This window comes from Enoplosus armatus, chromosome 4 (assembly GCF_043641665.1).
Source record: "Enoplosus armatus isolate fEnoArm2 chromosome 4, fEnoArm2.hap1, whole genome shotgun sequence".
Lineage (NCBI taxonomy): Eukaryota > Metazoa > Chordata > Actinopteri > Centrarchiformes > Enoplosidae > Enoplosus > Enoplosus armatus.
In genome coordinates this window covers 9,322,772-9,350,400 of record NC_092183.1, presented here as the reverse complement: position 1 = coordinate 9,350,400, position 27,629 = coordinate 9,322,772, and the positions used below count along the sequence as shown (strand labels likewise).

Here is a 27,629-nt window from a genome sequence, read left to right as displayed (position 1 = left end):
TAACACAGATTGTAAATCATTACAATACTTTCTCACCAGTTACATACACCATTTTTCTTATTTGCAGTCGTTGCTGCATACACAATTAACTTAACCTCTAATAATTAGGTGAATTTGGCCACTGCAGATTACATATCTAACATATCTAATTCAAATGACTCTTTAGAGCCATGTTCTACAAGGAACAGGAGACTTAGTATTGTGAGAGGCATAAAAATACATACATTAAATACAAATATTGTGAATAAAGTTAACTTGACCATTCTGTGTTGCCAACTTGATTTTGTTGATTGATTTTCTGCTGAAAAAAATGTGGATGATAAGCAAAATGCTGTGAGGGATGAGAACAGATACACTGCTGCTGGCTCAGCCAGGCTTCAGGTTTAAATCTTTTAATGTATTCATGTCATATTAATGAACTGAAAAGCAATTTCAGATTGAGTGTAATATTCTCAGACAATAGACATTAATTTGTTTATTTTTTCACTGGCAGAGTAGGAACTATAGTTGCCGTCATCATCATCATCACCATCATCATCATCATCACCACCACCACCACCCCATCATCATCATCATCATCATCATCAACGTCATCGTTATGGTAACCGTCACCATTTATGTCATTATTCCCTAATTTTGTTGCCGACACGGTGTAAAGTGGTGTAGTAAGGTAAAAATCAGTCAGTTATAAAATGAAAATTGACAGAATTTGTTAATGGTTCATAAAATAGATCACGGGATTCACAAAGTCAACAGATTTTTATATATTCAAACATAAGATCAAAGTAGACCACATATATGAAATCAACAGTGGCGAAAACAGGGTTAATAAAATCCTGGTTTCTGATTGGTCACTGCAGAGACTGCCCCTCTCGTAATTGCGGAAGTGAAACTTGCAGAAGTTCAGCCTGCTGTCACTGAAAATCGCTGTTGCTCTTGTAGCCCCTGTGCTTGTGTCAGGACAGAGAACCATATCTCAAACGTCTCTGTCTCTATCATGTCTTTGTCTTTCGAGGGAAGGGTCGTCCTAGTCACTGGGGCCGGTGGAGGTAAAGTCGCCGTGCATACGTAACTGAACGTTAGCTAGGCTGTCATATTTGCTAGTTAAGTGTAAATCGGTTTTGTAACGTTAGCTCCGAATGCTAACCTGCCAGTTGCGGAGATTTTGTTAGTATGTGAGCCAAATTAAGCACGAGTCTTTCTTTCTGTTGTATTAGCAGCTCAGCAGTTAACCTCGGGCTCTTGCTGATTGCTAAAAGTGGCGAAACAGTTCAAGTCTCAAAGTCGTAAAAGTAAACAATCGTAGACCACGGTACCCTGATGAACCTTCTGGAAACAATGAAACACCTTTGTTTTCTGTACAATATGCATTGCTTTGACGAGCAACAGGCAAACTTTTCATTTGAAGAACACAGGGAGCAAAGTGCATGTAACGCAATACCTTATAATCATGTCATGTGCAAGTGTGTGAAAGGGCACATGCAACAGAAGTGGTTGCTGACGGGGGTGTGTTGTTCTGTAAAAGTATCCATAGGTATTTTACTGTCTGTCTTTCTTTCTGCAGGCCTTGGCAGAGAATATGCACTGGCGTTTGCTGAAAGAGGTGCCTCAGTTGTGGGTAAATAAATGACTTTTATTTTAAGCCCAATGCAACCAGGCCTTGATCTTATGAACTGTGTGAAATGCCTGCTAAAAGTGAACCTTCGTAACCTTAATTGATGGGTTTTTTTTTGCTGTGGAGAGACAGGGATGTTTGTGTGCATGTTGACATATGGCCCAGCATGATTTCAGATGTTTTCCCTGAGTTGTTAGGGACTGGACATCAGTTAAATTTTTTATCGTAGGTTCCTACGATAATAGGTTCCTGCTGACAACATATACAGGAAAGCAGCAGCTATCTTTAATTTATGTGACATGAGAGCATGATTAAAAACCTGCAGATTCTTGCAGCTGCATGGCTCACTGCTGGAGAAGAAGTTTTAGAGATGTCCTGATTTTTATTTATATAGGGATGCACCGATCAGATACACCAGATTGGTGTTGGTACAGATACAGATCCTATTAAGTGAATCGAGTATCAGCCGTTACATGACCAATCCGCAGTAAATGCAGCGTCCTGAAGTAAGCACAATGTTATTATGAAAATACATTGCTTCTGCTACCAGTTACATCCATTCAGCAGACTCAGTTTTTAGTGTCACAGCAATCCCTTACTTATATTATGTATTAAATATACCAATGAGTTTCACGCAGTGAGTTATAAAGATTTTTGAACTTGGTGGAAAGAGAGCATTGGTATCAAATTATTGGGGGAGAAAAGGTTGAATTGGTGCATCCCTAGATTTAAGTGATTAGGAGATAAATTGTAACTCAAAATGAGGCATGTCAGAAAGAAATGTGCATTGCATTGACTGTCACAGTAATAATGTCTTTTTTTTAGACAACACAGTTGCAGATGTTGGCATAAACATTTGCCCTTCCCAAAATAATAACGCTGCCTGGTCTGAACTTGCCCTTGAACTCTGACAAGGAATCTGCTTAGCTCCACTCTTCTCCTAACCTAATCAGTCGTGGAGAATTGCAGAACTCACCCCATTATTGCTAATCTTTTTCTTCTTGTTGCAATAAAGTGAATGACCTTGGGGGAGACATTAAAGGGGCTGGAAAGAGTTCTGCAGCTGCTGATAAGGTGGTGGAGGAGATAAGAGCGAAGGGGGGCAAGGCCGTGGCGAACTATGGTGAGAAGTTTGGACTAGCCTTCTTGTCTTAAGTCGTCTCTACTATTCTCTTCTCTCGCACATTATTATCTCCATCTGTTTTTTCTCTCTTGCTTACCCTCTAGTATTTAGCTTACTACAGCTAGACTCAAAAAAATAATATTGATTTCTGTCAGTCTGACTAGCTCACTGATGAAGCTGTTGTTGTATTTAAGATTTGTTTGTGAATGTAATACGTATAGGTATAATTTACCAGAAAATTTGGCATTCTTTCTATTTATATGTATTTTTGGTTTATAACAAACTATGATGCCCAGCAATCAATAACAATGTTTCTTTGAAGAGTTGACTCATCATATCATCACATCAACTTCAAAGTAATAAAAGTAATAAAACTTTATCAAATGCGTCCCTCCCTGTTATATTATTGTACCTCTAACTCTTCACATTGTTTCTGTCTATAAACATAGATGCAACCAGGAACAATTTATCCAAGAATCAGATCTATAACTGAAGCTAAACAACACATAGATATAATCATCTGGAAACCCAGTCATGCAAAATAATAGAATCACTCATCAGATGCAAACAAATATCAATGAAACGTCTATGACCATTTCTGTCATGCACAGATTCTGTAGAAGATGGAGAAAAATTGATCCAAACCGCACTAGATACATTTGGAAGAATAGGTGAGTATTGTCTTTCTATGGCAATTCTGTGGCCATCACGCTTATCTCAAGTATTGCATCATTAAATCATTTCAATTAAATGATTGTTAGTAATGTTATTAGTGCTATTTGAACTAATTATTAAACTAAATCTGGTAAAATATCTTTCCCTTTCCAGATGTTGTTGTGAACAATGCTGGGTAAGTAATTTCACAGTAAATATCACACTTTTTAGTGACGTCTAATTACGTCATCTGTTTTTTGAGAGTGGTTATTTGATTGCAGTAGTATGGGCCACTATAATCATGTTAAAGACTTAACACCCATTCCTGCTTTTCTTTGCCAAGGATACTTTGTGACCGATCCTTTGCCAGGACGAGTGATATGGACTGGGGTAATTAAATTATATCATTCACTTCACTCTAATTAACATCTCATATTATCACATCATTTCCTTTTGTTTGGCTCACCTCATAATCAAACCGTGCCACCATGCTATAAGTAGAAGAATACATTTTAACTTGGGTTTGTTGTCGATGCACCGTATGCCTATACGAACAGATTGTTTAAAAATGCACTGTAAACTGGATCTCATCCACAATGTTCTAATGTGACAGAAGTGTATAATGGTATGTGTTGTTTATTAATGTGTACTTTCCTCTTTCACTCCATTTCAGACCTGGTTCACAGAGTTCACTTGAGAGGCTCCTTCATGGTGACTCGAGCTGCCTGGAACCACATGAAAAAACAAAAGTTTGGCAGGTGAGGAGCCCAGCTACTAACAGATATTGAGGTGGATACAAACTGTGCCATCCTCCTATTACGTGGGTAGGATTTTTTTTAGAACCTACAAAGTTACATTATCCTCAGCAGGCAGTCCTTTTCTGGACTGCAATCAAGAACATATCAGTATGATAAAAAATGCTGCGTGATAAGGCCGGATTCAGACGTCAGCTAAAGTACCAAAGAAACTTAAAATGTTTTTTATGTGCGCCACTTTAAGTGGGCTCTTGAGGATATGCACTTGATGTAATGAGTATATAAAGCACGTCTGCTATCACATTATTATACACATATTCTGACTCTGACTTTAGTCACTTGATACCCCTTAATATGTCTAGCTCCATTGGTTTCATGGTGTACAAAGAAAAAAATCTACATACTGATAAAAGCCCAAGATAGCAAATTTAATATGAATATGTAAATCACCAAAGAATGAAGGAAATTAGTTAATTTGGGTATGCTGCACTATAGGTTAATCTCTGAACAATTTGAATACTATTTAAATGGGTAACTCCACAAGAAGCAGCGAAGATGTCTGTGCAGGCTCATCTTATTCATCATAGTACAGCGTGCAAAATTAAAATATCCACTGGTCTGAAGTTGTAGAGTTGAAGGTGTTTTGCCTCTCGTCCGAGATTCTTCACCTCTAGAGAAGCCTCTCGGATGAGAAGCAAAACAGGATGTTGAGGATGTATGCAGATATGTATTAATCATGTTTTTAAGGAGCAATCAGTCGCTTATGGAAGATGATTTAAACAGACATCCAATGCAGATCGTGTTATTTCTCTAACAGGGATTTGTGAACAGGCCTTTCTCCCACATAAGGCATTTTAACTTGCCAAACACAGGTGCAGCTAATGACATTAACGATGGCTGCATTCTGAAACTGAACTCAACACCTGCGCTTTTCCCGCCATGACAAGTAGAAATGTGTGCTGTGAAAAAGGCCTTTTGAGGTTTGTATGTTTTGAATTATAATTGGCGGAAGAAGGTCACACGACCTGCTCTGCTCCCATGTTACTCCAGGTAGGTGTTCTACATGACTGGGGGAAGACAGTGGTTCATAAACACTGATGTGGCATTTTGTAGAAGGTTTCACTGCATTGAGCTCAAGAATGGCTTATTATTGGGTAGAGTAGATGTAAAAAATATTCTCTAGCAGACAAACAGAATAATCATGAGCATTTCAGAATTATGTTTGTTTTTAGCTGCGACCAGCAGTTGGTCGGCCCACAAAAACGTCCCCACCCTTTGGCGGTTTTCGCCCTGGAGGCTGAAATTTGGCATGTAGGTCGAAGATGTGTGTTTGTGTTCATGGCAATGGGCAAAAAGGCAGTGTGGCAGTGGGAGTGGCCTATAACAAAAAGGTACATTACTTCTAAGTGGATTCACGTAACGTGCTTGTTTTTCAACTGTCCCATTATAAACTTCTAGGTCATTCAAGCTAGTTTTCTTCATTCCTATGTTGATTTGGTTTACTGTTGGGTATATATTCCCTTCCAATGTCTTCTGGATTTTGTGGGTTCAGTAAGATTCGTTTCTGACTTCTCAGATTCAGGTCTGCATCCCCTTGAGAGTAGGGGTGTTTTCTCTTGTGCTTTCTAGAGGAGGGAAGTGAACGAAAGCACCAAGACTTAATTCTTTTTGCTCGTATTCCAGTCATCAAAATATTACTCCCACCTGGCAGATAACTTCAGGTTAGTTCAGGGCTTCTATCCCAGTTAGAGCACGGCAGGTTAGGGAACGAATTGTGTCGGGGGAAATTAATCATAAACTTTAGCGCATAAAAGTTGTTGATTTGAAAAATACTATCATTGCCAATCCTCTGGTTGTCCCATAGCACTATGCAGGATGAGTGTGCTGTGATACGGATCACTGCTTTCTGATGACCAGTGAGACGGCGTGTTTCAGATGTCTCCTACAGTTAATGTAGCGTTGGTGCTTAACCTCATTACTTTTGCTTGACTGAAGTGAACTCTCTGCGTGAGATTACTAGCAGAATTGAATGTGCAAGACTGTGTGTCTACTGTGCATGCATGCATTTATTCCTGCATATAGCCTGTGCTCACAGTTCACATAAAGTGTTCATGCAAATTTACTATGTGTGTGAATAGGCTAGCGTCACATAACTAGATGCTTACATATGCATAGTCCTGTGTGTTTATGCATGCATGAAAAGTGTGTACCACTTTGTGAGACTATATATGTAAATGTGTGTGTGCGTGTGTGTGTGTGTGTGTGTGGGGGGGGGGGGCTGTCTGTGTCTCCAATTACTCCATAGCGATGCTTGTCACTGACTTGTTGCCTCGGGTTGTCTGTGGCCAGAATCATCATGACGACTTCAGCTGCAGGCATCTACGGAAACTTCGGCCAGGCCAACTACAGCGCTGCAAAGCTGGGCTTGTTGGGGCTTGCAAACACCTTGGCCATCGAGGGACTTCAGTACAACATCAAATGCAACACTATTGCTCCTGTGGCCAGTTCACGCCTCACAGAGACCGTCATGTCCGAAGGTAAGCAGAGAGATTAAACAACATACATAATGTAATGCCCATGTAATGTTGATTTCCAAAATATGAGGCAACAGCACTCCCGTTTGACATGCAAATTTGTCATCTAATATTCAAGAGCTGTGTTTCTTTTTTTGCTGTTCCAACGGCCATGATGAAATCATGCACCCTGTTAGTGCTTTAAAAGTTTAAATGTGTCAGCCCTTGATTTAAGCAGGCTGCTCTGGCCTCCTTATTTTACTGTAGGTGTTAGCTGTGCTTCCAAACATTCACAAACGTGAGTAAGTATGCTAATGAAACATTTATATTTTTCATGTTAAGAATATTTCTTAAGACAGAAGGTAATGCAGCATTGAATACCTACAGTGAACACAATGAAATGTCGCTCACAACAGTTCATAAACATGGGATACTGTATTTTTTGCGCATTTACATTATATCAAACAAAAAACTAAAATATCAACCAACCATTTTTAGCATTGTCTACTGTGTTTTTAAAAGGATCTCATGAGCCCATAAAGACAGGGAATGTTTTTCCAACCCACTAAACCTACTATCTGTAAATGTCTATACATCATGACCATATTGTGCATGCTCTGTGACTGCACACACGTCAACTTCAACACACACTTCCACAGTCTTTCACTTTCTTTTTCTTTTTAATCTCATTATTACTTGACGCGTTGGCAATATTGTCTTTGTTACATTCATGCCAATAAAGCATATTGAAGTGAACTGACTGCATCCCTGTTGACAGGGGTATTAAGTGACAGATTAAAGGAATGGTTTTGTTGCCCTGCCGTGCTGGTCTACAGTAGCATCTGTCACGCTGTGCAGTGCCAACTGTCACAGGATGGCCTCACCTTAGTAAATGACTTGGTTCCATATGTTGGCTTTCACTGACGCAGGGTTTTCGAAAACACAAACACTCGTCTTGCTAAACATTGCAGAATGCAGTGAAACAGGATGCCTGTTCTCCAGCACATTTTGTTGATCGAAGGGTAAAGATTATTTTCAGCACACATATGGTGTCTGGTGTTAAAATCTTTAATGGTCCATACAGGGAATTAAAAGCCTGTGCCATATTTGCTTGAATTCAATCCTTATTATTAGGACTTCAGGCTTCTTTCCCCCGGCTGAGACTTTTAAATTCATCCCTCTCACTCCATGTAGCATAAAGGGACTACAAACGTAAATTTAATTATTCAACCTTGTGTTGTAAAATTAAAACCATTAAACGAGCACTTGAACCCTTGAATCCTTTTATTTGTTTTCAGTTTTTTTTCTTTTTTTTGAATATTCATCCAAAAATACCCAGAGCTTTTTTAGAGAGCATTTAAAATCTATGTTCTCATGCATTCAAACGTTGCTCTGTGTCCTGTTTCACTTACCAGAATCAGTGCAAGTGTCCAGCAGAAGACAGATTAGTATACAGCAAACAATTCCTACTGTATAATGACAGGACTTTGACATAACAAATACAGTGGCTTGCAAAAGTATTCAGCCCCCTTGAACTTTTCCACATTTTGTCACGTTACGACCACAAACAGAAATATATTTTATTGGAATTTTATGTGAAAGACCAACACAAAGTGGCACACAATTGTGAAGTAGAAAGAAAATTATACATGATTAAAAGAAAAATTTACAAATAAAAAACTGAAAAGTACAGTGTGCAAAAGTATTCAGCCCCCCTGAGTCAATACTTTGTGGAACCGCCTTTTGCTGCAATTACAGCTGCAAGTCTTTTGGGGTATGTCTCTACCAGCTTTGCACATCGAGAGACTGAAATTTTTGCCCATTCTTCCTTGCAAAACAGCTCAAGCTCAGTCAGATTAGATGGAGAGCGTTTGTGAACGGCAGTTTTCAGATCTTGCCACAGATTCTCGATTGGATTTAGGTCTGGACTTTGACTGGGCCATTCTAACACATGAATATGTTTTGTTTTAAACCATTCCATTGTAGCCCTGGCTTTATGTTTAGGGTCGTTGTCCTGCTGGAAGGTGAACCTCCGCCCCAGTCTCAAGTCTTTTGCAGACTCCAACAGGTTTTCTTCCAAGATTGCCCTGTATTTGGCTCCATCCATCTTCCCATCAACTCTGACCATCTTCCCTGTCCCTGCTGAAGAGAAGCACCCCCAGAGCATGATGCTGCCACCACCATGTTTGACAGTGGGGATGGTGTGTTTAGAGTGATGTGCAGTGTTAGTTTTCCGCCACACATAGCGTTTTGCATTTAGGCCAAAAAGTTCAATTTTGGTCTCATCTGACCAGAGCACCTTCTTCCACATGTTTGCTGTGTCTCCCATATGGCTTCTGGCAAACTGCAAACGGGACTTCTTATGGTTTTCTTTTAACAATGGCTTTCTTCTTGCCACTCTTCCATAAAGGCCAGATTTGTGCAGCGCACAACTAATAGTTGTCCTGTGGACAGATTCCCCCACCTGAGCTGTGGATCTCTGCAGTTCGTCGAGAGTCACCATGGGCCTCTTGGCTGCATCTCTGATCAGTGCTCTCCTTGTTCGGCCTGTAAGTTTAGGTGGACGGCCGTGTCTTGGTAGGTTTGCAGTTGTGCCATACAATTTCCATTTCCGGATGATGGATTGAACAGCGCTCCGTGAGATGTTCAAAGCTTGGGAAATCTTTTTATAGCCTAACCCTGCTTTAAACTTCTCCACAACTTTATCCCTGACCTGTCTGGTGTGTTCCTTGGACATCATGATGCTGTTTGCTCCCCAATATTCTCTTAACAAACCTCTGAGGCCGTCACAGAACAGCTGTATTTGTACTCAGATTAGATTACACACAGGTGGACTCTATTTAGTCATTAGGTCAACATTCGATCATTCAGCAATCATCAGGCAACTTCTGAAGGCAATTGGTTACACTCAGAGAAAAGGGGGCTGAATACTTTTGCACACCGTACTTTTCAGTTTTTTATTTGTAAATTTTTTTTTAAATCATATATAATTTTCTTTCTACTTCACAATTGTGTGCCACTTTGTGTTGGTCTTTCACATAAAATTCCAATAAAATATGTTTAGATTTGTGGTCGTAACGTGACAAAATGTGGAAAAGTTCAAGGGGGCTGAATACTTTTGCAAGCCACTGTATATTGCCTGGCTTTTGATAGATGAAGAGCTTCATTTTAGAGCATGTTGATTCATCATACACATATTGGATACTTTAATATTAGTTAGATATATATAAAAATAAAGTTAAGGGTATTTTCCACAGACTATATTTCCCCTATAATTCCTTTAGAAAATGGTTAAGAATAAACTGTAACTTGTAATTTGCGTCTGTTAGCTCTGTAGCAAGAGGACAAACGTGTGAGGCTTGTCTAATAACTCACACCATGTACTTAAACAAACACAGCATCATTTTAATGATACACTAACTACCAAACAGAGACACTGAAGCAGAAGCACCCCTTTGCTGTTTAGGACAATTATACAACAAACGTGCAATAGAAAGAAGTACTGTACTTGTATGTGTTTTGTTTTATTTAGACCTTTTGGCGTTTCTGAAGTCTGAGTATGTTGCTCCCCTGGTCCTCTGGCTGTGTCATGAACAATGTCAAGAAAATGGAGGACTGTTTGAGGTATACAGAAAAAAAACCCATGTTCTTTCTTTCTCTTCAATAAGACGAATAAGCTCTCACTTCCATTGTACTGCCTGTAGCTTCGTGTCTATTCATTTCTTTCGTAATTGAGAAAAGTAATGTACCATTGACATATTCAGCTTCCATAAAGAGACAGTATTTTTGAATATATGTGCATTTGCTCATGTTTCATCTCCTTTCAGGTCGGCGCAGGCTGGATGGGTAAATGTGAGTACTGTGTATTTTTCCTGAGGAAATGTCTGTATGCATCTATGATATTCATTAGCCCCTGGTTCACTAGCACTGTATGTGTGTGATTTTCACCATGCAGTGACCTCTTTATTTGTGTGTGTCCATGTGTGCAGTGCGCTGGGAGCGTTCTCTGGGCCACATTGTGAAACAGAAGAACCAGCCCATTACTCCCGAGGCTGTCAGGGACCAGTGGGACAAAATCTGTGATTTTACAGATGCCACCAAGCCTGCTAGCATACAAGGTCAGTAATGCATTGGGTTCACGTTCACATACACAATAACCTAGAGAAACACATCTATTGGTGCGTATATGTACAAAGTGTACAATGCACCCTTACACTTGCATGTGCATTCACACACACACACACATACACATACACTAACCATACCGGAAACCATATCCTTCCTTTTGTCTTGAATGGTCATTTATTCATATGAATGTGATAATATCTCTCAAAACCAGTAACTTTTGCTTAGAGTTGAGGTGTTGCGGAGACTGTTTTTTCTTTGAGTCTAGATCTGAGCTGGACCCCCCTCATAACCCCTCTGGTCAGCTTTCACACTTGTTTGACTCATTCTTTGTTGACTCAGAATGATTCAGATTGCAGATCACTGCATAGCTACCCTGAATCTAATCAAAGCCATCAGATACTTGCCAATGAAATAACCATGGTCACTGTACAGTTTGTTCTTCGGTTCTTGTGTAGGTTAACTCCCTGGTACTCTATCAACTATCTTTCATGTTTAAAAAAAAAAAAAGGATTTAAACAATGGGATAGCTCTCTAGCAACTTAAAAGTGCTTGTCTAGTGTAACTTGCTACCTCAACAGACTGTATACAATCACATCATGAGAAGACGATGTGTGTGTATGGTGAAACCCAGGAAGGTTGGTTAAACAGGGTATCTGCTGCAGGTCTTAAATGTCTTAAATTCAACTGCATGAACTCTGCAGGAACCTTGCTCAAGAAATCCAGGCAATAGTTGCCATAATTTGTTACTCTTTTTTAGACTTTAATGGCAAAAATACAAAGTAGTCCAGAATAATGCTGTTTAGCCAAATAGAAAGCTAAGATATTGGGTTTGTGAATGAAATTAACCTTTTTAGAGGAAGATTTTGACATTTATTATTGGGCTGTTGAAAGATATTTTAGTGTGACAGTGTGTGACATGGGTAGATTGTTATGATATGAGAAGAAAACAGGAAAGTTGGTAATTGTTAGTGTTTATATTCAGTTGGGCCATGCTTATAATTAAAGGTGTAATTAGCCTGTATTGAGTGGAACAGAAGGCATAATCAAAACACCACCTTTGGAGAGCTTTACACACCTTATTTTAGTGAAGAATTGCAAAGCACATGGTCTGTGTCGTTGTCATGTCGTCACAATGTGCGACTGAGCTTTTGGGAGAGGGAGACCCTTCTGAATCAACATGAACTCAGTTTTCAGCCAAATCAGCCCTTTTACTATCAGTGCATCTGTATTTACAGAGTGTTTGGTAACATTGAGTGGTGTTAGAGATCAAGCGAACGAGGAGGAGAAAAGAAGTGAAGGTTAACACAATGTTGAGCATTAAACAAGCTGAGTGTTGTTCCCGAAAGGTCTCATAGAAAACAAGAGGGTGGCAAATGTTGATTATTATTTCTCTCCGCCTCCTCCATCCCTCTCCACGCTCTCAGATGTACATTCGAAGAAAGGGCGGCGGTGTTAACATTCACTGAACGAGGGTGGCAGTCCCACAGGGCGCTAGCTAGCCTCATTAGCATGCCTTTGTAGTGCCTCCTCATTTGTAGCTTATTACAGAGACTTGTTGCTGCCTCTGTTCTGTAACTGCCTGCCGCTGAGTGACGGTAATTAGTGGCTGTGGTCTTCCCAGGCTCGCTCTGTTTCTTTTCCTCCGTTGTCTCAGCTGTCTTCCTTTGTTTGGTTAGACTGAATCTGCATAGGTATTCATAACTTGTGGTACCTGGGTGAATATATTTACATTCTATGTTTAGACAATCTTTAGGCAAACTGCGAACATGCAGTGTGGACTCAACGTCTTAAGTATGCAAACAACTAATATTAGAATAGAGAACTGGTCATGTTTATTCTTAACGCACATGGATCTCGCATTCATCCGTCCATCCATTTTAAAGCTGCTCCTGGATCAATATGTATTAGACTGAAATCCTTATTGTGTGTTAACATCTCCCTGGAAGTCTATTTAACTTGACTTTGATCCTTTTTAACTAGAGATAAAAAAAATCTGGATCTGTCGGAGCAAATAATCCTTAAACTCATGATAATTATCTGGGTGATGACTTTTCAAAATGGACGCCATACATGAACAAATCGTCAGATTAATTTGTGAGAGTTAGAGTTGCTAGGCGGAGGATTTTGTTACCTTTTGACATTAACAGGCTAGCTGTTTCCCCTGTTTCCAGTCAGTGGCATCATATTTAGCGTACAGACATAAGAGTGGTATTGAAAAAAGTAAAATATGTGTGTTTTTGAAAATGTCTAACTTTTGCTTTTAAGGAAACTAAAAGCTAAAACTAAAACTTCAGCTTTAGATTAATTAACGTGCAGCTGCAGTAAAATAGTGCTTAGTCTTAGTTGGCTATATGAGAACAGGATAAGTTGAGCCGGCTAACACCATGTTAGCCTTTATTAGTTAAACCACATATGAAGAATGGTTGCCCAGGTAAAGTCAGCTGATTGTTGATAAGCTTGTTGACAGAGGTAAAAGCTGCTTGCATAATATACAAGTATCTTTCTACATGGTCTGTGGCATCAGAGATTCACATTCCTAAAGTGTAATCGATGGCACTGATGATTAATTGTTTTATCTGTCACCTCATCTTCCTGTATTTTGGTGTCTTCTTCCGGAGTGCTTCTATTCATCTGTCATCTCTCACCTTTGTGTAGAGTCTCTACAGTCAATTATTAGTGCGCTGTCTCCAGTGGAGTCGGAGGGAGAAGTTGGTGCGAATCCGACAGCTGCTGCAGCCTCTGCAGCCTCGCCTTCAGGGATCAATCCTGTGAGTAGAGGCAGCTACTACTGCTTTTTTATTATCTTTGACAGTAATGTACAGGCTATTTGCAGGTCATGAAAAGTCTTCAAAATCATTTAATTTAGTTTCCACAAACACAGCTTTAAAAGGTATTAAAGGTTCTTAAATGTTATTTAGTTTCTCTTTCCTGCTATACACAGTAATGCTAGCTACACTAGCTAGGAAGCCCATCGACTCACAGTGGGCAAGTTTTAGCAAAAACTTCAAGTGAACTTGAATGAATCAATCGTTTTTATATTTGGTTAATCCATCCATCCATTTTCTGCTGCTTATCAGGGTCCAGGTCGCATTAATGTAACTACTTATATCATTAGGAATTATTGTGATGTGCTGCTGGGAAGTCCAGAAAAAATGTGAATGAATAATTGTAGGCCACATCGTCCCTACTGGTTTTCCACCATGCTTTCATAATTTGGCTGGTATGATTGTGAAATAGGTATTAGAATGAATTCTATGTGGCATTAAAAAGGCCTTAAAAATCTTAAATCTTGCTTGGTGAACTCTGCAGAAGCCCTGATGTAAATGCACGACTGGGATACGCAAATAAAACAATTTGTATGTTTTTTTTACCCGTTTTTTTTTCACTGTATCTTACTTATCCCCTTCCACTGTCCTCCTCCTCCTTTTCTTCTTCTTATTTTCTGGCCTCTGCAGTCCACCACTGTTACTTCATAGCGTCTTCAGCTGTAAAACCTCAGACTGTTTCAAACATGGCAACTCATGACTCTTTCATTACCACCACACTGTATTTAGTCAGGGACATTAATAACCTTCCCAGAAAAGCTCCTACAACATGCATAAGTACATTGATGTCTCCTGTAAATATGAAATGGTGATGCACCAGACATGTGCCAACTGAGATCTGAGATGAGCTTTTAAAATGTGATGTACAAAAGACGTCGGAGCACAATAGTGCAGCGATGGCTCCCTGGACGGGTGCTCCCTCTCTTCACTGTGCTCCCTATCACTGAATCACAGAAAGTGAACTGGTTACAGCTCACACATGGCTGACTTGTATAAATAAAACATTGAGCCACAAGTATAAGTGTATCACATGAAATAATTATCCTCAGAAACAGCCACCATTTTCTGTTCAGCTAGTTGTACCATGCAATAGTAAGACTACATCAACAGATTAATCTGGACAGATGACTGAACCCTTTCCTTACTGTGTCTAAGTTTCCCAAATATTTAGAAATCTGAATTGTGTTGTCACAATATTATGAAGGAAAACGCCTGATTAAGCATATTTAATGAATGAAAGGGTGAACGCGTCGTTTAGTGCAGTGTGTAGGGTGCAGCATGTATCTGTTAGCATATCAGTATTAGGCAGTAATTGCGTGAGACTCAGAGAGCTGGACTGATATCAAGGTAATGTCCTAGTGGCCTGGTGGTTACGATGCACACCATATAACCATAATGTCCCTGGTCTGATTCCAGCCGGGGACCTTTGCTGCATGCTATACCCTCCTCTCTCACCGTCGTTCCTATCTAAATCCAACATGCAGAAACAAGAAGTATAACATGAAATAAAATAAAACTATAGAGAGCATATTACACAAACAAAGATAAAAATGTGTTGTGCTGTTACTTTTGTTTTAAATGCTTCAAATCTTCAATAATACCCCGTGGTAAACTTTACTTTCATATCAGAAGCCATTGTGAATCTTAGTCTCCTGTGAGACATTAATAGTCTCACTAGTCTGCTTCAATAATATCATGATTCAGTACCTAAAATGTTAAATGATGTACACTCTCGGGTATTAGTGTCCTCTCCACTGTGTCTCTGGCAGGAGGTGTGTGTGTGTGTGCGTGTGTGTGTGTGTACTGGAGATTTGGAGCAGAGTCACAATGTAGCCTCAAGACAAACATCACCATTGTGTCCTCAGCTGACTTCGCTTTGTGCTAAGCGTGTGTAAATTTTGTATATTTGTGCAGTGCTACACAAATGTGGAGTGTTTGTAGCATTCTTTGTCCTTGTGCGTCATGCAGTTGTATTCTCTTGGTGGAGAATGTATTTACGTGTAAGGTATAAATGTGGCAAATGTTTTTATGTTAGTTAGTAATTACATTTTTATTTCCGTGTCATGCCAATATATTTGACCCACCTCACATGACCTGACAAGACTTCACTGTGTGTCAGATATCAAGAATACAGCAAGACATCTTCTGGTAACACAAAGCCAAAAGGAAAATGTCAATGAAAGCATTATACATATATTATATTTAATAATTGATTAATCATTTATGTCATTTTTCAAGCAAAAATTACCTGACACACCCTGGTTTCAGCTTCTGAATTGTGTCTTATGTGATAGTAAAATCAATATCTTTGGGTTTTTGACTACCCTACAAGCAATTGGAGGATGTCAGCTTGAGAATTGGGAAATTATGACATTCAACATTTTTCATCATTCACCAAACAAGAAATCGTAATAAATTGAGAAAATAAATGGCAGACCTAATAATGTCCCTGGCTGGACTCGATGCAGACGTTTGCAATTATATGGTCAACATCTTAAACCACTTGACCACCAGGATGCACTTTTGCTACAAGCCTAGTTTTCATGTTGGTAAAGGGATTTTTGTCCTCATCACCCCAAGTAACTATCTTACACCTACATGTACCACCACTGCTTTTTGTTGTAGCTCCTGTAGCTTTAATGTCTGTGTGTACGGTGTGTATGTGTGACAGCATATGATATTAAATCCCCAGTACAGGCACATTGGAACGGTTCAGAAAACAGAATATTTCCCACATCTGCATTTAAAAGCAGCTTTAATTTTAAACAGTCCAGGCTTTATAGAGATATTCAACCAGCTGAGAGGCGGTGTTATGCAGAGTGCGAATCATATCCTTCTGCCAAGTAATATATTGTTTTGAACAATAGCTCAAAACAAATGAGTAACCACAGGACTACTATGACTGTAATGTCACAGATGTTTATGTGCTTCACAGGATATTTGAGTGTGAGTCAGTCAGATTTGAGGGTCAGAAATAACTCTTTATAGATCATTCTTCTGATTTAATAATAAAGGGACCAGCTGAACTGTGGCTTTGGAATGATGGATTTTAATATGCTTGAAAGCTTACTAAAGCTCATCTTCCCTTTCACCCCCTTTCCTGCTCCATTTGACCACTTAATATAGTTTGTTCTGCTCTATGTGGAAGTTTATTTGTTGTGTTTGTAATACACTCTGTAATACTACTACTGCTACTATCTATATTATAATAATCTGTATTTATACAGCACAGAAACAAGGCTGTAGGGGTCCTTTGTGTGTTTTCTGGGGATTTGTGGATTTTTTTTCTGGAACGTACACATTTTCCAGGCTGCCTCTTGCATTTTTAGACTATACTTTAGTATGTTTAAATTGTACTAATTTATAGGCCAACAAAATAAATTAATTAATCAATAAATAAGAAAGATACCAAAGACAGACAGACATAAATACATGAATTGTAGAAATAAGTGTTAGGAATGAAAGAGATTGTGTTTATTTTATGATACATTTTGTTGGTGCAGGTTTCTCAGTTTGAGTCTTTAATTATCAGAAAGCTCTGCCACAGGATCTCAGGCTGGGATTGATGAGGGTTTTAAAACATTTACAATACAACATAGGGCTCCACCCTCCTGAGCTTTACAAGGCATCTGTGACTTTGTGTCATTAACACTTGATTACTACGATGCTCTGTTCAGGAGTTTTAGCCCATTTTCGAGCTGCTCGTTAACAGAAGTGCAAGCACAAATCGACCACCGCTCCATTTCTGGCCTCCCTGCCACCAGTCTGGCCACCAGTCAAGTTCAGGATCCGTTTTAAAATAGTGCTGATCACTTGCAAAGCTCTGCCTGGTTGGGCCACTGGAGTACGTTTCTGAACTGCTGATTCCTCCTAACTCTGAGACCCCACAGGTCCTCAAAGTAATGACTGCTGATGATCACAGATCAGATTAAATCAAACAGGCTCTTTGCTGCTTTGTAGGTTGTACCTTGTTTCCTACCTGTATTTCAATTTAGTATTTGCTTTTATTTGCTGTCCTTCAGACTGTCTTTTCTATCTTTTCTATGATCCTCACAATATGTAAATCATTTTAAATGCTGAATTGTTTGAAAAATATTTCTACTATTCCTGTGTGTTCTTTCACTGCATTTACTCTTTTTATTGTCTCCTAACAAGTCTAAGAGTCTACAGCCATGCTTTACTTTTTCTTATTGCACGTAGACGCTACGGTGCTAAACTACTGATGTTAAAGAGGTATAATATTTACCTTCTTAATTTAGCATGTTAGCATGCTAACATTTGCTAATTAGCAGTAAACACAAAGTACAGCTGAGGCAAATGGGAATGTTATCAGTTTTATAGGTATTTGGTTGTAAAATAAAGAATTAGAATTTGACCTGATGGTGGCGCTAGATGAAATCCATCCAACTGTTGTTGAGACATTTCACATAAAAACACAAATATCTGCCTCATGGTGGCGGGTCATTAGGAGTCATTAGGATCCATCATCTGGGAACCACCATCGGTTGCACCAAATTGTGTGACGATCCACCCAGTAGTTGCTGAGATATTTCAGTCTGACCAGCCCTAGAGCCACGCTGCTAGCGTAGCTAAAAAGCACTTTGAAACTGTTTAGAAAGGTGCTCTGTAAACAGGGATTGATTAATTATTTATTCTCTTAGTGTCCATGTCCCACCTATATGGTATAAAGATTAATTCATTCACTCTGACTGTATTTGTTGTGTTTATTAAAGTGTTTGTATCCAGGTGTTGAATCCACCGCGGTATAAACCATGTTACTTTTCTGCAAACCCTTAAAAAATGCATATTCATTTTATCTGTCTAAATTACAGGATAACTTTCATGTCGAAAAGCTAAAATCCTCTCCTCTCCTCTCAGACTGTGGCAGTGGGACAAAAACTATCAGCGACCACGTTCAGCTTCACCCACACCCAGTGTGTCCTCTATGCATTGGGGGTTGGCATGTCGACCAAGGACCCAGACCATCTTAGGTGTGTATCCGTGTATGTTTGTGCTAACGGCTGTAACTGTCCTAAGGGCTCTGAAAAGTCAACCTGTGTGAAATTGAACTTCCTATGAAAGTGTGATTTTTTTTTTTTTTTTTCACACTTCAGTAACACTAATGTTTTCATGTAGGTTCCTGTATGAAGGCCATCAAGACTTTAGCTGCCTCCCCACCTTCGGGGTCATTCCCTCCCAGGCAGCCATGATGGATGGCGGGCTGAGCTCAATCCCTGGTCTCAACATAGATTTAACACGGGTTAGAAAACATATATGTATCGTCTGAAATGTCTGTTTTTGGGTGCGTGGATGTGTTTGACATTGTGTGTACATGTGCATATTTGTATCCATGTGGTATATACATATTGCACACAAGAAGAACAATAGTAATACACACTTACTCAAGACTTTGGTATGATTATATATATATGACAGCTGTTGTTGTTTTGTGTCAGATGCTGCATGGAGAGCAGTATCTGGAGCTTTTCAAACCCTTACCAACCTCAGGTATTTCCTTTCTGCTATTAAAGTACATCTGACGTATTATATGTAAGTACTTAATGTAATTACTGTAGATTTTACATCATAAGTGCACCAGAAGCCATTTTAAAGCCTCACTGAGTCATTTTACCAAGATTCATGTTACTGTATGTAACATGTCATATAACTGGGAGCAGTCTGAGTTTAATAGATAATTTAGACTTGTAACTTTGAACCTCTCTACATCTTTGCAAGCCCATTGTTATGATGCATGCAAGAGTAGGACCTCTGATGTGGGTCAGTGTACCTGTTAAGCCATGAGAGATTTTTAACTGTGTAATTATATATCTTATAATTGCATGTCCATACTGAGGGAAACGACTGCATACGGACCAGTCTGGCCCCAGTTTGTGCCTCTCATGTATTATCATTACTTTCAGGTCTCAGAGCTAAGCATTTGTTTCTCTGAAAGATAAATCCCTGACAATCTTATCAAAAACGAAGAAGGTTGTGTAACAACACTTTCTTCTGTTTTAAAGATATTTCAAATATCCTCAAAGACTTCTGTCGGTCTATGTATCATTTGCTGTGTTATAAAAAAGATCTTTAACCTGTTTCCCATTTTTAAACAAAGATGTTGCCAGAAATGACATAGTTGTTCAAAATAAACCAAACTTTAAAATGTTATCATCAGCTATATTGGTCAATATCAAGGTTACTTTCCCTTGTTTTATATTTTCCACACACAATTGTGTCTTTATATTTTCCTTGTGTTATTCAAATTAGGGCTGCAGCTGACGATTATATTCATTATCGATTAATCTGCCGATACACTTTTCAATTAAATGGTAAGTTGTTTGTTCTTTAAAATATCATAAAATACTGAAAAGTGAGCATCTTAATTTCCCACATGATATGGTGACTGTTTTTGTTTGAGTGACCTGTAAAATATTCAGTTAACTATGATGTAAGATGAGGAAAATGGCAAATCCTCACATTGGAGAAGCTGGAAGCATCAAATGTAAATTGATCAAGCAATTAATTGATTATCAAAATAGTTGCAAATCAAACAAGAAGATGTGTTAAGAGTCTTTGAGGATTTTGGAAATACGTTAAAAGCTGCTGCTGTTGTTGTTAAATGACCTGATGGATTTGATTTGATTGAACAGTCAGACAAACATAATGATAATACATGTGAGACAACGTGGGGCTAGGTGCACTCATGAAGTACAGAGCTAGTTTAGTAACATTAAGTACGTACAGGACTAAATTATGATCCACTATTAAATGAGTAAAATACCTTTTCAGGTAAACTTACCTCCGAGGTCACCATAGCAGACGTGTTGGACAAAGGATCCGGAGCCGTCATCCTCTTGGATGGTGAGTTGCTTTTCCCTTCAGGGTGCACAACTTTTATCATATAGTGTATTTATTCCATATTCATTTGTTTTCATCCCTTTAATGTGTCTTTTCCTGAAAGTTGCCTCTCAGGCTGAATTAATGAAAGTTAATTTACAGTCTGTGTCTGCAGGGATTGAAATAATGGACTGAGAACGGCTCATATATTTGTTTGACAATTCCATAGAGATGGATGATATTAGAACCACTCTGATCTATAATTAATCCGACTTAAAACAAATAACATGGGACCTGAGGTTCCCTGAGGATTCACAGACGGAAACTTGATGTAATTTCTTTACTTTCACTCTAGGAAGATAACAGAAGCGGACTGGTTTAGTGCGTATAAAGTTATTTCTGGGTAAGATGACACGTTACAGTAACGTCCTGCAGAAACAGCTTTGTTTGTCTTTATGTCTGGTTATATTTTGAATTGAGCAAATGAAATTAACCAGCCAGTATGTTGACAGGAGTCTGGATGTGATTCCCTCTGACAGCTGCTAATTGTCTCTTCACCGTCAGCCTCCATGAGGCTGTTCCGCCTGCTCTAGTTTTACTATGAAATGTGCTGTAATGAGGAAATGTGGCTGAAGCGGGTGTTCTCTACTCTGTTTATCGCTATACATCATGTCATGATATGTGGGATTGTGTTGAGTTGAGTATCATTCAAAGTAATTGCCCATCATCACCATCATCAGCCCATAGAGATTCTACTGTATTTAAAACTGTTCTTTGTTTTTGTTTGTTTTACCTCAACCTTAGTCCGTAGTAGTTATAATTTATTTCACTGAAAATGTGAAATAGTCGGTCGTGTAACTCAACTACTGTAAGTAGCTACATCACTTGAGTATTTCCTTTTTCTACTACTCAACTACATTTCAGAGGCAAATATAGTTTTTAATGCACAACATTTATTTAAAGGTACCATGCAGAGTCTTCTTGTAAACAGACACGTCTATGCGTGCCCTCAGTGTTTGAATGCATTTCCCTCCCCATTAAGCATCGCAAAGTAGCCATGTTTGCAAGCTAGCGGTCCTCTGTCCCTGTCTTTTGTCACACGTGCATTTTTGTATGCAGGACATCAACTTGTAACGTACTATTTTTTGACTGTGTTATTGCTACTTTTACATCAGTAAATGCTCTGAATACTTCTTTCACCACACAGTAAACACCTATAGTGGTGACGAGCTGCTCTGCTACAACCAATTTTCCCTGTTTGTGGTCGGAGCTGGTGGGTTCGGAGGGAGGAGAACCTCTGAGAAAGCCAAAGTACGTGTTCCATATTTGAGTTACTTTACCACAATAAGACACTGGAAGTTAATTCTGCCTCGTGTTTAATTTGTATGATTTGTGTTTTATTTCCTTCAGGCTTCTCTGCCTCCACCTAAACGGGCACCAGATGCTGTGGTGATTGATGCTACCACAAGAGACCAAGTGAGTGTGTCTGTGTGGGATTAGTTGCAGAATAAATCAGTGGCGCTGATAACATGTGGGTGAAAAAAGGACATGTTGTTTTGTGCCTCTGAAATAACCATAATGTTTCAGACAAAATGTGAAGATGCGGCAGAAGTGTTGAACAAGGTTTTCACACAGTTTTAAAAAAAGAACGCCAACTGTATGATGCAGCAGAAAGTAAAAAAGAAAGGGGAATAAAAAACGAAATCCCTTGAGCAATTTAAATGACTGCAACCGTATCACTTCAAAGACATTCTTATTTTAGGTATCTCTTCTATTGCCTTCATGATAATTTAATTTCATCTCACATCTGTGTATGGAAAGTTCAGGGGTTTATGAATTAGATATAGATCTAAACAATATCTGTTTCCCCCGCGGTTACAGGCGGCGTTGTACCGTCTGAGTGGAGACTGGAACCCTCTTCATATAGACCCCAGCTTTGCTGCCATGGGAGGTGAGAGTCCATACATCTGTTGTGGCTTGATGGGTGTCATTTTCCATCAAAAAGGCCAATGCAATTTAATTTGGTCAGGACTACATTTTCCCTGGGAATTTTAGTTCAAATTATGCGTTTTGATCTCATGTATACTTAAACATGCTGTACTAAAAAATGTTCTTTGGTCAGGCTTCGAGGCTCCCATCCTGCATGGCTTGTGCTCGTTTGGCTTTGCAGCGAGACACGTCCTCAAGCAGTTTGCCGACAATGACCCCTCCAGATTTAAGGCTATCAAGGTAAGCATTACCTGGGATTCAAACCCTGTCATACTTTTTATGAGTCAATGGCCCTCATCCAAGGACCACTTGTGTGGACAGGTTTGTTCTTCAGTGGCACGTTTAAGTAATTACAGTAATCTAATTTTGTGATTCTTTTTGTGATGTTTTCATGTGACAATTTTCATTTAGGTATGAATAAAATTAAGTAACCCAGAGCAGACGTTCAAGACGTGGACTTCTCCAAAGGGGAAAAAACACCAACAAAAATAGACTTGCAAAGTGATTATTCTGTTCACCATCTCATCATCATGGCCTGCCAGTTTACTGAGAGGTTCAACAACGTTTCTTTTTTTAATTTAATTTCTGTAGATTTCAGCCTCAGGGTGTTTATTCAAGTTGCTCTCCACGTTGACATCCTCTGGTTGAACCCCACAGTTTAACATCGCCTGCTGTATAATACTCTCTCGTCCATTTCCATGACTGTTACAATACAGAAACGGCTGATTTCTGAAAGTCGATTCTCTGCCGTGTGAAATTCTTCTTTTTATTCCTGGGTGACATTTTTGTGAATGAAACTTGCCCACAAATGGAGTGGAACAATTAGCCTAATATGGCAATTTAGGGGCGTCGATTATAAAAATGAAACCTCAGAAACAGTATCTACACATGAAAATGTTGAATTCATTAGGTTTAAAGAGAATTTGGTGAATCCGACTTCTCAAACGTCCAAAGTTCACGGGAAAAAGTTAGAGAGGTTTAGGATAAGAAAACTAAAATGTGCATGTGTGAGGCCCATTGACATCTACAGTTTTAAGCAGTATCAACCTTTACATCCTGATAAACACAAACGCACAACAAGTCAGTTTAAATGTTATAAAATGCTTTAATTACAGATCCTGTCTTAATCTCCTGTCTCTTCCTCAGGTTCGCTTTGCCAAGCCGGTGATGCCGGGACAGTCACTACAGACTGAGATGTGGAAGGAAGGCAACAGAATTCACCTCCAGTGCAAAGTCAGTGTTTATCATCAGAGTGGAGTTCATTCATCATAACAGAATTGTGGATAAATGAGTCTGACGTGTCATTTCGGTGCTGTTCTCTGGTCTTTTGTGAATGTTGTGAACGTGTTGCTCTGATCAGTGCTTTCCTCTTTCATCCAGGTGAAGGAGACGGGCACCGTTGTGCTGGCTGGGGCCTACGTGGATTTACATGGCGCATCAGAGGCTTCTCCAGAAAATCTTCCTCAAGTACGTTAGTCTGAAAATGCTCCATTCAAACAACAATCCTCCTCCTTTTCCTTTTATCAAACCCCGTCATGGAGCCCTGAAGCTCCTTTCCTTTTAGTTTTTTAGACAAAGTTCATTTGTACTTTTGGCAAATCTGTGACATGAAAACAGACCTCCACTTATCTCATGAGTGTGTCTGTTACTTCTACCTTTGTGCAGGGAGGAGGCCTGCAGAGTGAGCTGGTGTTTGCAGAGATCGGTCGTCGTATTAAAGACTTGGGTGCAGAGTTGGTCAAGAAGGTGAATGCTGTGTTCGGCTGGGAGATCACCAAAGACGGCAAGAACGCTGCTCAGTGGAGTAAGTGTACTGAATGCTGTACAAACACATTGAGCACACCACTAACTCAATGTCATTGCATTGTGGGAAAAATATGAGTTAGGTTCAGATCTTTATTGTCACATAAAAGGAGTTTTAGTTTTGCAGAAAGGCAGCACAAAAACATTCACAGTAAAATAAATAAAATAATAAACTATTGAAGACATTGAAGGTACTGTTCCTATACACGCAATACAGAATATAATACATGGTTCATCTGATGAAAGCAAGAAAAATAGGGGTAAGATAAAGTGCTAATCTGTGTGGGGAACCAAGAGGACCAAAGAGCATCTATCATGTATATTTTATATCCGTGTGATGAATTGAAACTTTAACCTGTTGCGCCTAAGTTTTAGGAACCTGTATCTCTGACCAGAGGAGGAGGAGGAGGAGGAGGAGGATGGTCCAGATGTGATGGATTTAGCTTGCCGTGCCATTTTGTCTGTTAAAAATATCTGAGAAATGAAGGCTGCGATGATTTTACTGGCCACCTTGACACTGTTGCCCAGTCAATTCATGTTTTTCCACATTTAAGTTCCCACAGCAACAACTCACTGAGAGGGCAGGGACACCATGAACCTCCTGTCAACCTTAAAGTCCCCCTCCACTCCAAAAATCTGTTTTTCTTCTTGTTCCTACAGTTGGATGTGTGAGCTTCACAGTGCAGAATGATATTATGTGCAGAGTTTGACACTAGAAGGATGTTTTCACGTTCATCTGCTGAAAGTGGAAAGTTTCTCTGGGATTTTTAATGAGCTAGAAGGAGGATTTTAATGTGGAAATTATACCTTTTTTGTGAACAAATTATTTTTATATATGTTTTTAATGCATGTGTGAAGGGGATCTTTAAATTATTATATTGCCGCTCTCGCACTGAATTTGCGCTGAAGAGATTGATGAGGTCATTTGACCCATATTTCCTTTTAGCTAACAAGCTGTCAAATAAAACCTGGACAAAATCTGTGTTAATGAATGAATAATAACTCAACACAAGTGAGTTGTGAAAGCAAAGCAGACAAAGCCAACCAACCCAGGCAAACACTCGATGAGTGATTTATTCTGTCTTATGTCTGTCTTCCTCTAGCCATCGATCTGAAGAACGGCAGCGGCTCCTTGCATAAAGGCCCTTACAGTGGGAAGGCGGATGTCACCTTCACAGTGTCAGATGAAGACTTCATGGAGGTGGTGCAGGGGAAAGTCAACCCTCAGAAGGTAACACACAAGTAGTCAGACCTATTCGGTCACAATGAGACTTTTAATAAAAGGGTTATTTACATGCTGTGCTGTGAGGAGTGTTTTTTTGATGTGAAAGCCAGATTCATGCTGTAACGGTGTCTCACAGTGCCTCCCGCTTTACATTGAGTTCATTTAAAGCTTTCTGTGCCCAAAAGGGAGCGCTTTAGCTAAAGTTTAGCATACCAGGTGCTAAAATGATGAAAATATAGTCTCATATTTTATATCCTGTCTCTTTTCCGATGTAAAAATCACTTGTACATTTTAATTAAAGTGAAAGTGCCTTTGAAGAGTCCTTCAATCTCCCTTGATCTCGCCATGTCAGAAGAAAAATGGAACGATCTATCAAACCAAGTTCAGAAAGCACTCGCGCGGGTAATCAATCGACGCTGCTTGTTATGTCTGTAGCATCTCATCTGTCACAGGGAGTGGCCATCTCTGTACAGAATTTATATGCTTCCTGGAGCGCTTGATATTGATCTGAGGCCAGTGTGTGTGTGTGCTCTTTACAGTGAGTGTCGGCAGGCTGCGGAGCTGGAGATCCCTCAGGCAGGGTCTTTTCCAGCCTCTCTGACGATGAAAGGAGCAGCTGGAGAAAGATTAGTTGGCAGAGTTAAAAAGGACACTGCTAACTGTCATCTAGGGTCGTCATAACTGCCATCCCGCCATTGATTTTAGCCGAGGAAAGCGTCGCACATAGTCGGTAGTTCAGTTCACCCAATAAAGAGCTTTTCCTGCTGCACCCCCCAGCTCTGAACCTTATGAACGTGAATGTTATTTCATTGTTCTGCTGCTGGAGCACCAATGATCACATACTCCCTTTTTTGCCCGAGATCCGGCTTGTTGCTTTTCCATTTGTGTGAAGTGTTAGCCACAGGTGTCTTGGCCCCATTTTTACTCCCTGTGTACTTGAAAATAACAGCCAACCAGCTAGAAATCAGTGGAGACAGAGGAGTGCTTTCTTGGGGAAAAAAACAAAACAGTACTCAAGTGTGTCCTTGTTTTTTTTGTTCTAGGCGTTCTTCTCTGGCAAGCTGAAGGTTAGAGGGAACATCATGCTGAGTCAGAAGCTGGAGGTCATCCTGAAGGACTACGCCAAGCTGTGAGCACCTCAGCCAACCAATCAGATGACACCAGGAACTAACCAACCTAAAAGCTCTCTTCGTCTGTCTGCTTTTCTTGCTCCGATTCATGTGTGTGCACTTACAGGCTTTGCCTCCCAAAGCCAACACATAGAAAATGACTCGTATAAATTAACGTTGACTGTAGATATAAAATAACAGACTTTTCGATCAAATAAGAGGTTTTCTTCATTGTATCACACGGATCCAGATGTGCTTTAAAGAAATCTTTCGTCCCGTCGTCAGTTACAGCGATGAAGAGAGAAGAAGCAATAAGTTCAGAGTTTACTTGGTTGGGCCCTTGCTAAATGTGCACTTAACACACCTGCCTTTAAATATCCAAATCAACATCTACTACAGTGAACCAAACTTCTATTCTAAACTATGAATAGTAATGTAGAGTTAGTTAATTATGTAAATAATGATTTTCATTTAATTTGTAATGTCAGTGCAGTTGTAATGAAATTCAATGGTTGCTCTTCTTTGAAAATAAAGCAATTCAGACTAAAAGCCAATTTCTGTATATGTTTAATCGCAACTGTTTTGGTTCACTCCAAGGCTCTCATAGCGCAGGCAGACACAGTTAGCGACTAGCCAGATATTTCCCTCAGGAGATGGTAGAGACCAAAAACAGAGCTGAAGGAGAGTGAATATTGTTACGTACCTGATTCTGCAATCACAACAGAAACTGTATGAAATGTAGAGTTTACTTGTTTTGAAAAAATGATTACTTATTAATAATTTTCACTTTATCAGTGCAAATATGATGAACGTCAATGGTTGTTTGCTCTTTAATGGAAATTAATTCATAATTAATTAATTTAAATATGTTACCTTAATACTTCAAATCGACTTGTATCTAATAAACATGAGGCTCTTTAGTTTGAAATTAGTGTCATTTTCCATCATTTACTGTATATACAAGGTTTTCATGTATAAAATGTACTGCAGACTCGGTAATGGACCTCCAAATGTCAAAAATGTGGAGTAATGAGTATGGTGACTTTGTACAGG

General features: G+C 39.3%; 1 protein-coding gene across 5 annotated transcripts; it reads left to right on the top strand.

Annotated features, from left to right (window-relative positions):
- The first annotated feature begins 924 nt into the window (after positions 1 to 924).
- Positions 925 to 27,482, top strand: hsd17b4 (hydroxysteroid (17-beta) dehydrogenase 4). 5 transcript variants are annotated; one of them, XM_070903705.1, is made up of 25 exons: positions 925 to 1,049; positions 1,565 to 1,618; positions 2,631 to 2,738; positions 3,350 to 3,409; positions 3,567 to 3,588; positions 3,736 to 3,782; positions 4,066 to 4,141; positions 6,497 to 6,684; positions 10,193 to 10,284; positions 10,488 to 10,512; positions 10,650 to 10,778; positions 13,444 to 13,560; positions 18,502 to 18,604; positions 18,750 to 18,873; positions 19,070 to 19,121; positions 20,403 to 20,474; positions 21,658 to 21,761; positions 21,861 to 21,926; positions 22,332 to 22,401; positions 22,573 to 22,679; positions 23,586 to 23,672; positions 23,820 to 23,906; positions 24,105 to 24,243; positions 25,346 to 25,473; positions 26,511 to 27,482. In XM_070903705.1, exons 1-25 carry the CDS (start codon positions 998 to 1,000, stop codon positions 26,598 to 26,600), a joined length of 2,199 nt encoding a protein of 732 aa, XP_070759806.1. In that variant the 5' UTR covers positions 925 to 997; the 3' UTR covers positions 26,601 to 27,482. The 5 variants fall into 5 exon arrangements, with proteins under 5 accessions (XP_070759806.1, XP_070759804.1, XP_070759805.1 ...); XM_070903703.1 differs by having other exon boundaries at positions 4,066 to 4,150; positions 13,444 to 13,556; positions 18,492 to 18,604; XM_070903704.1 differs by having other exon boundaries at positions 4,066 to 4,150.
- The last annotated feature ends 147 nt before the right edge of the window (positions 27,483 to 27,629 follow it).

Bases quoted from the DNA above. Each gene is read 5' to 3' on its own strand.
- hsd17b4 (XM_070903703.1), top strand. From the start codon at position 998: ATGTCTTTGTCTTTCGAGGGAAGGGTCGTCCTAGTCACTGGGGCCGGT. The intron at 10,285-10,487 runs GTATACAGAAAA...ATCTCCTTTCAG, and splicing joins AAAATGGAGGACTGTTTGAG to GTCGGCGCAGGCTGGATGGG. The intron at 22,680-23,585 runs GTAAGCATTACC...TCTCTTCCTCAG, and splicing joins CCAGATTTAAGGCTATCAAG to GTTCGCTTTGCCAAGCCGGT.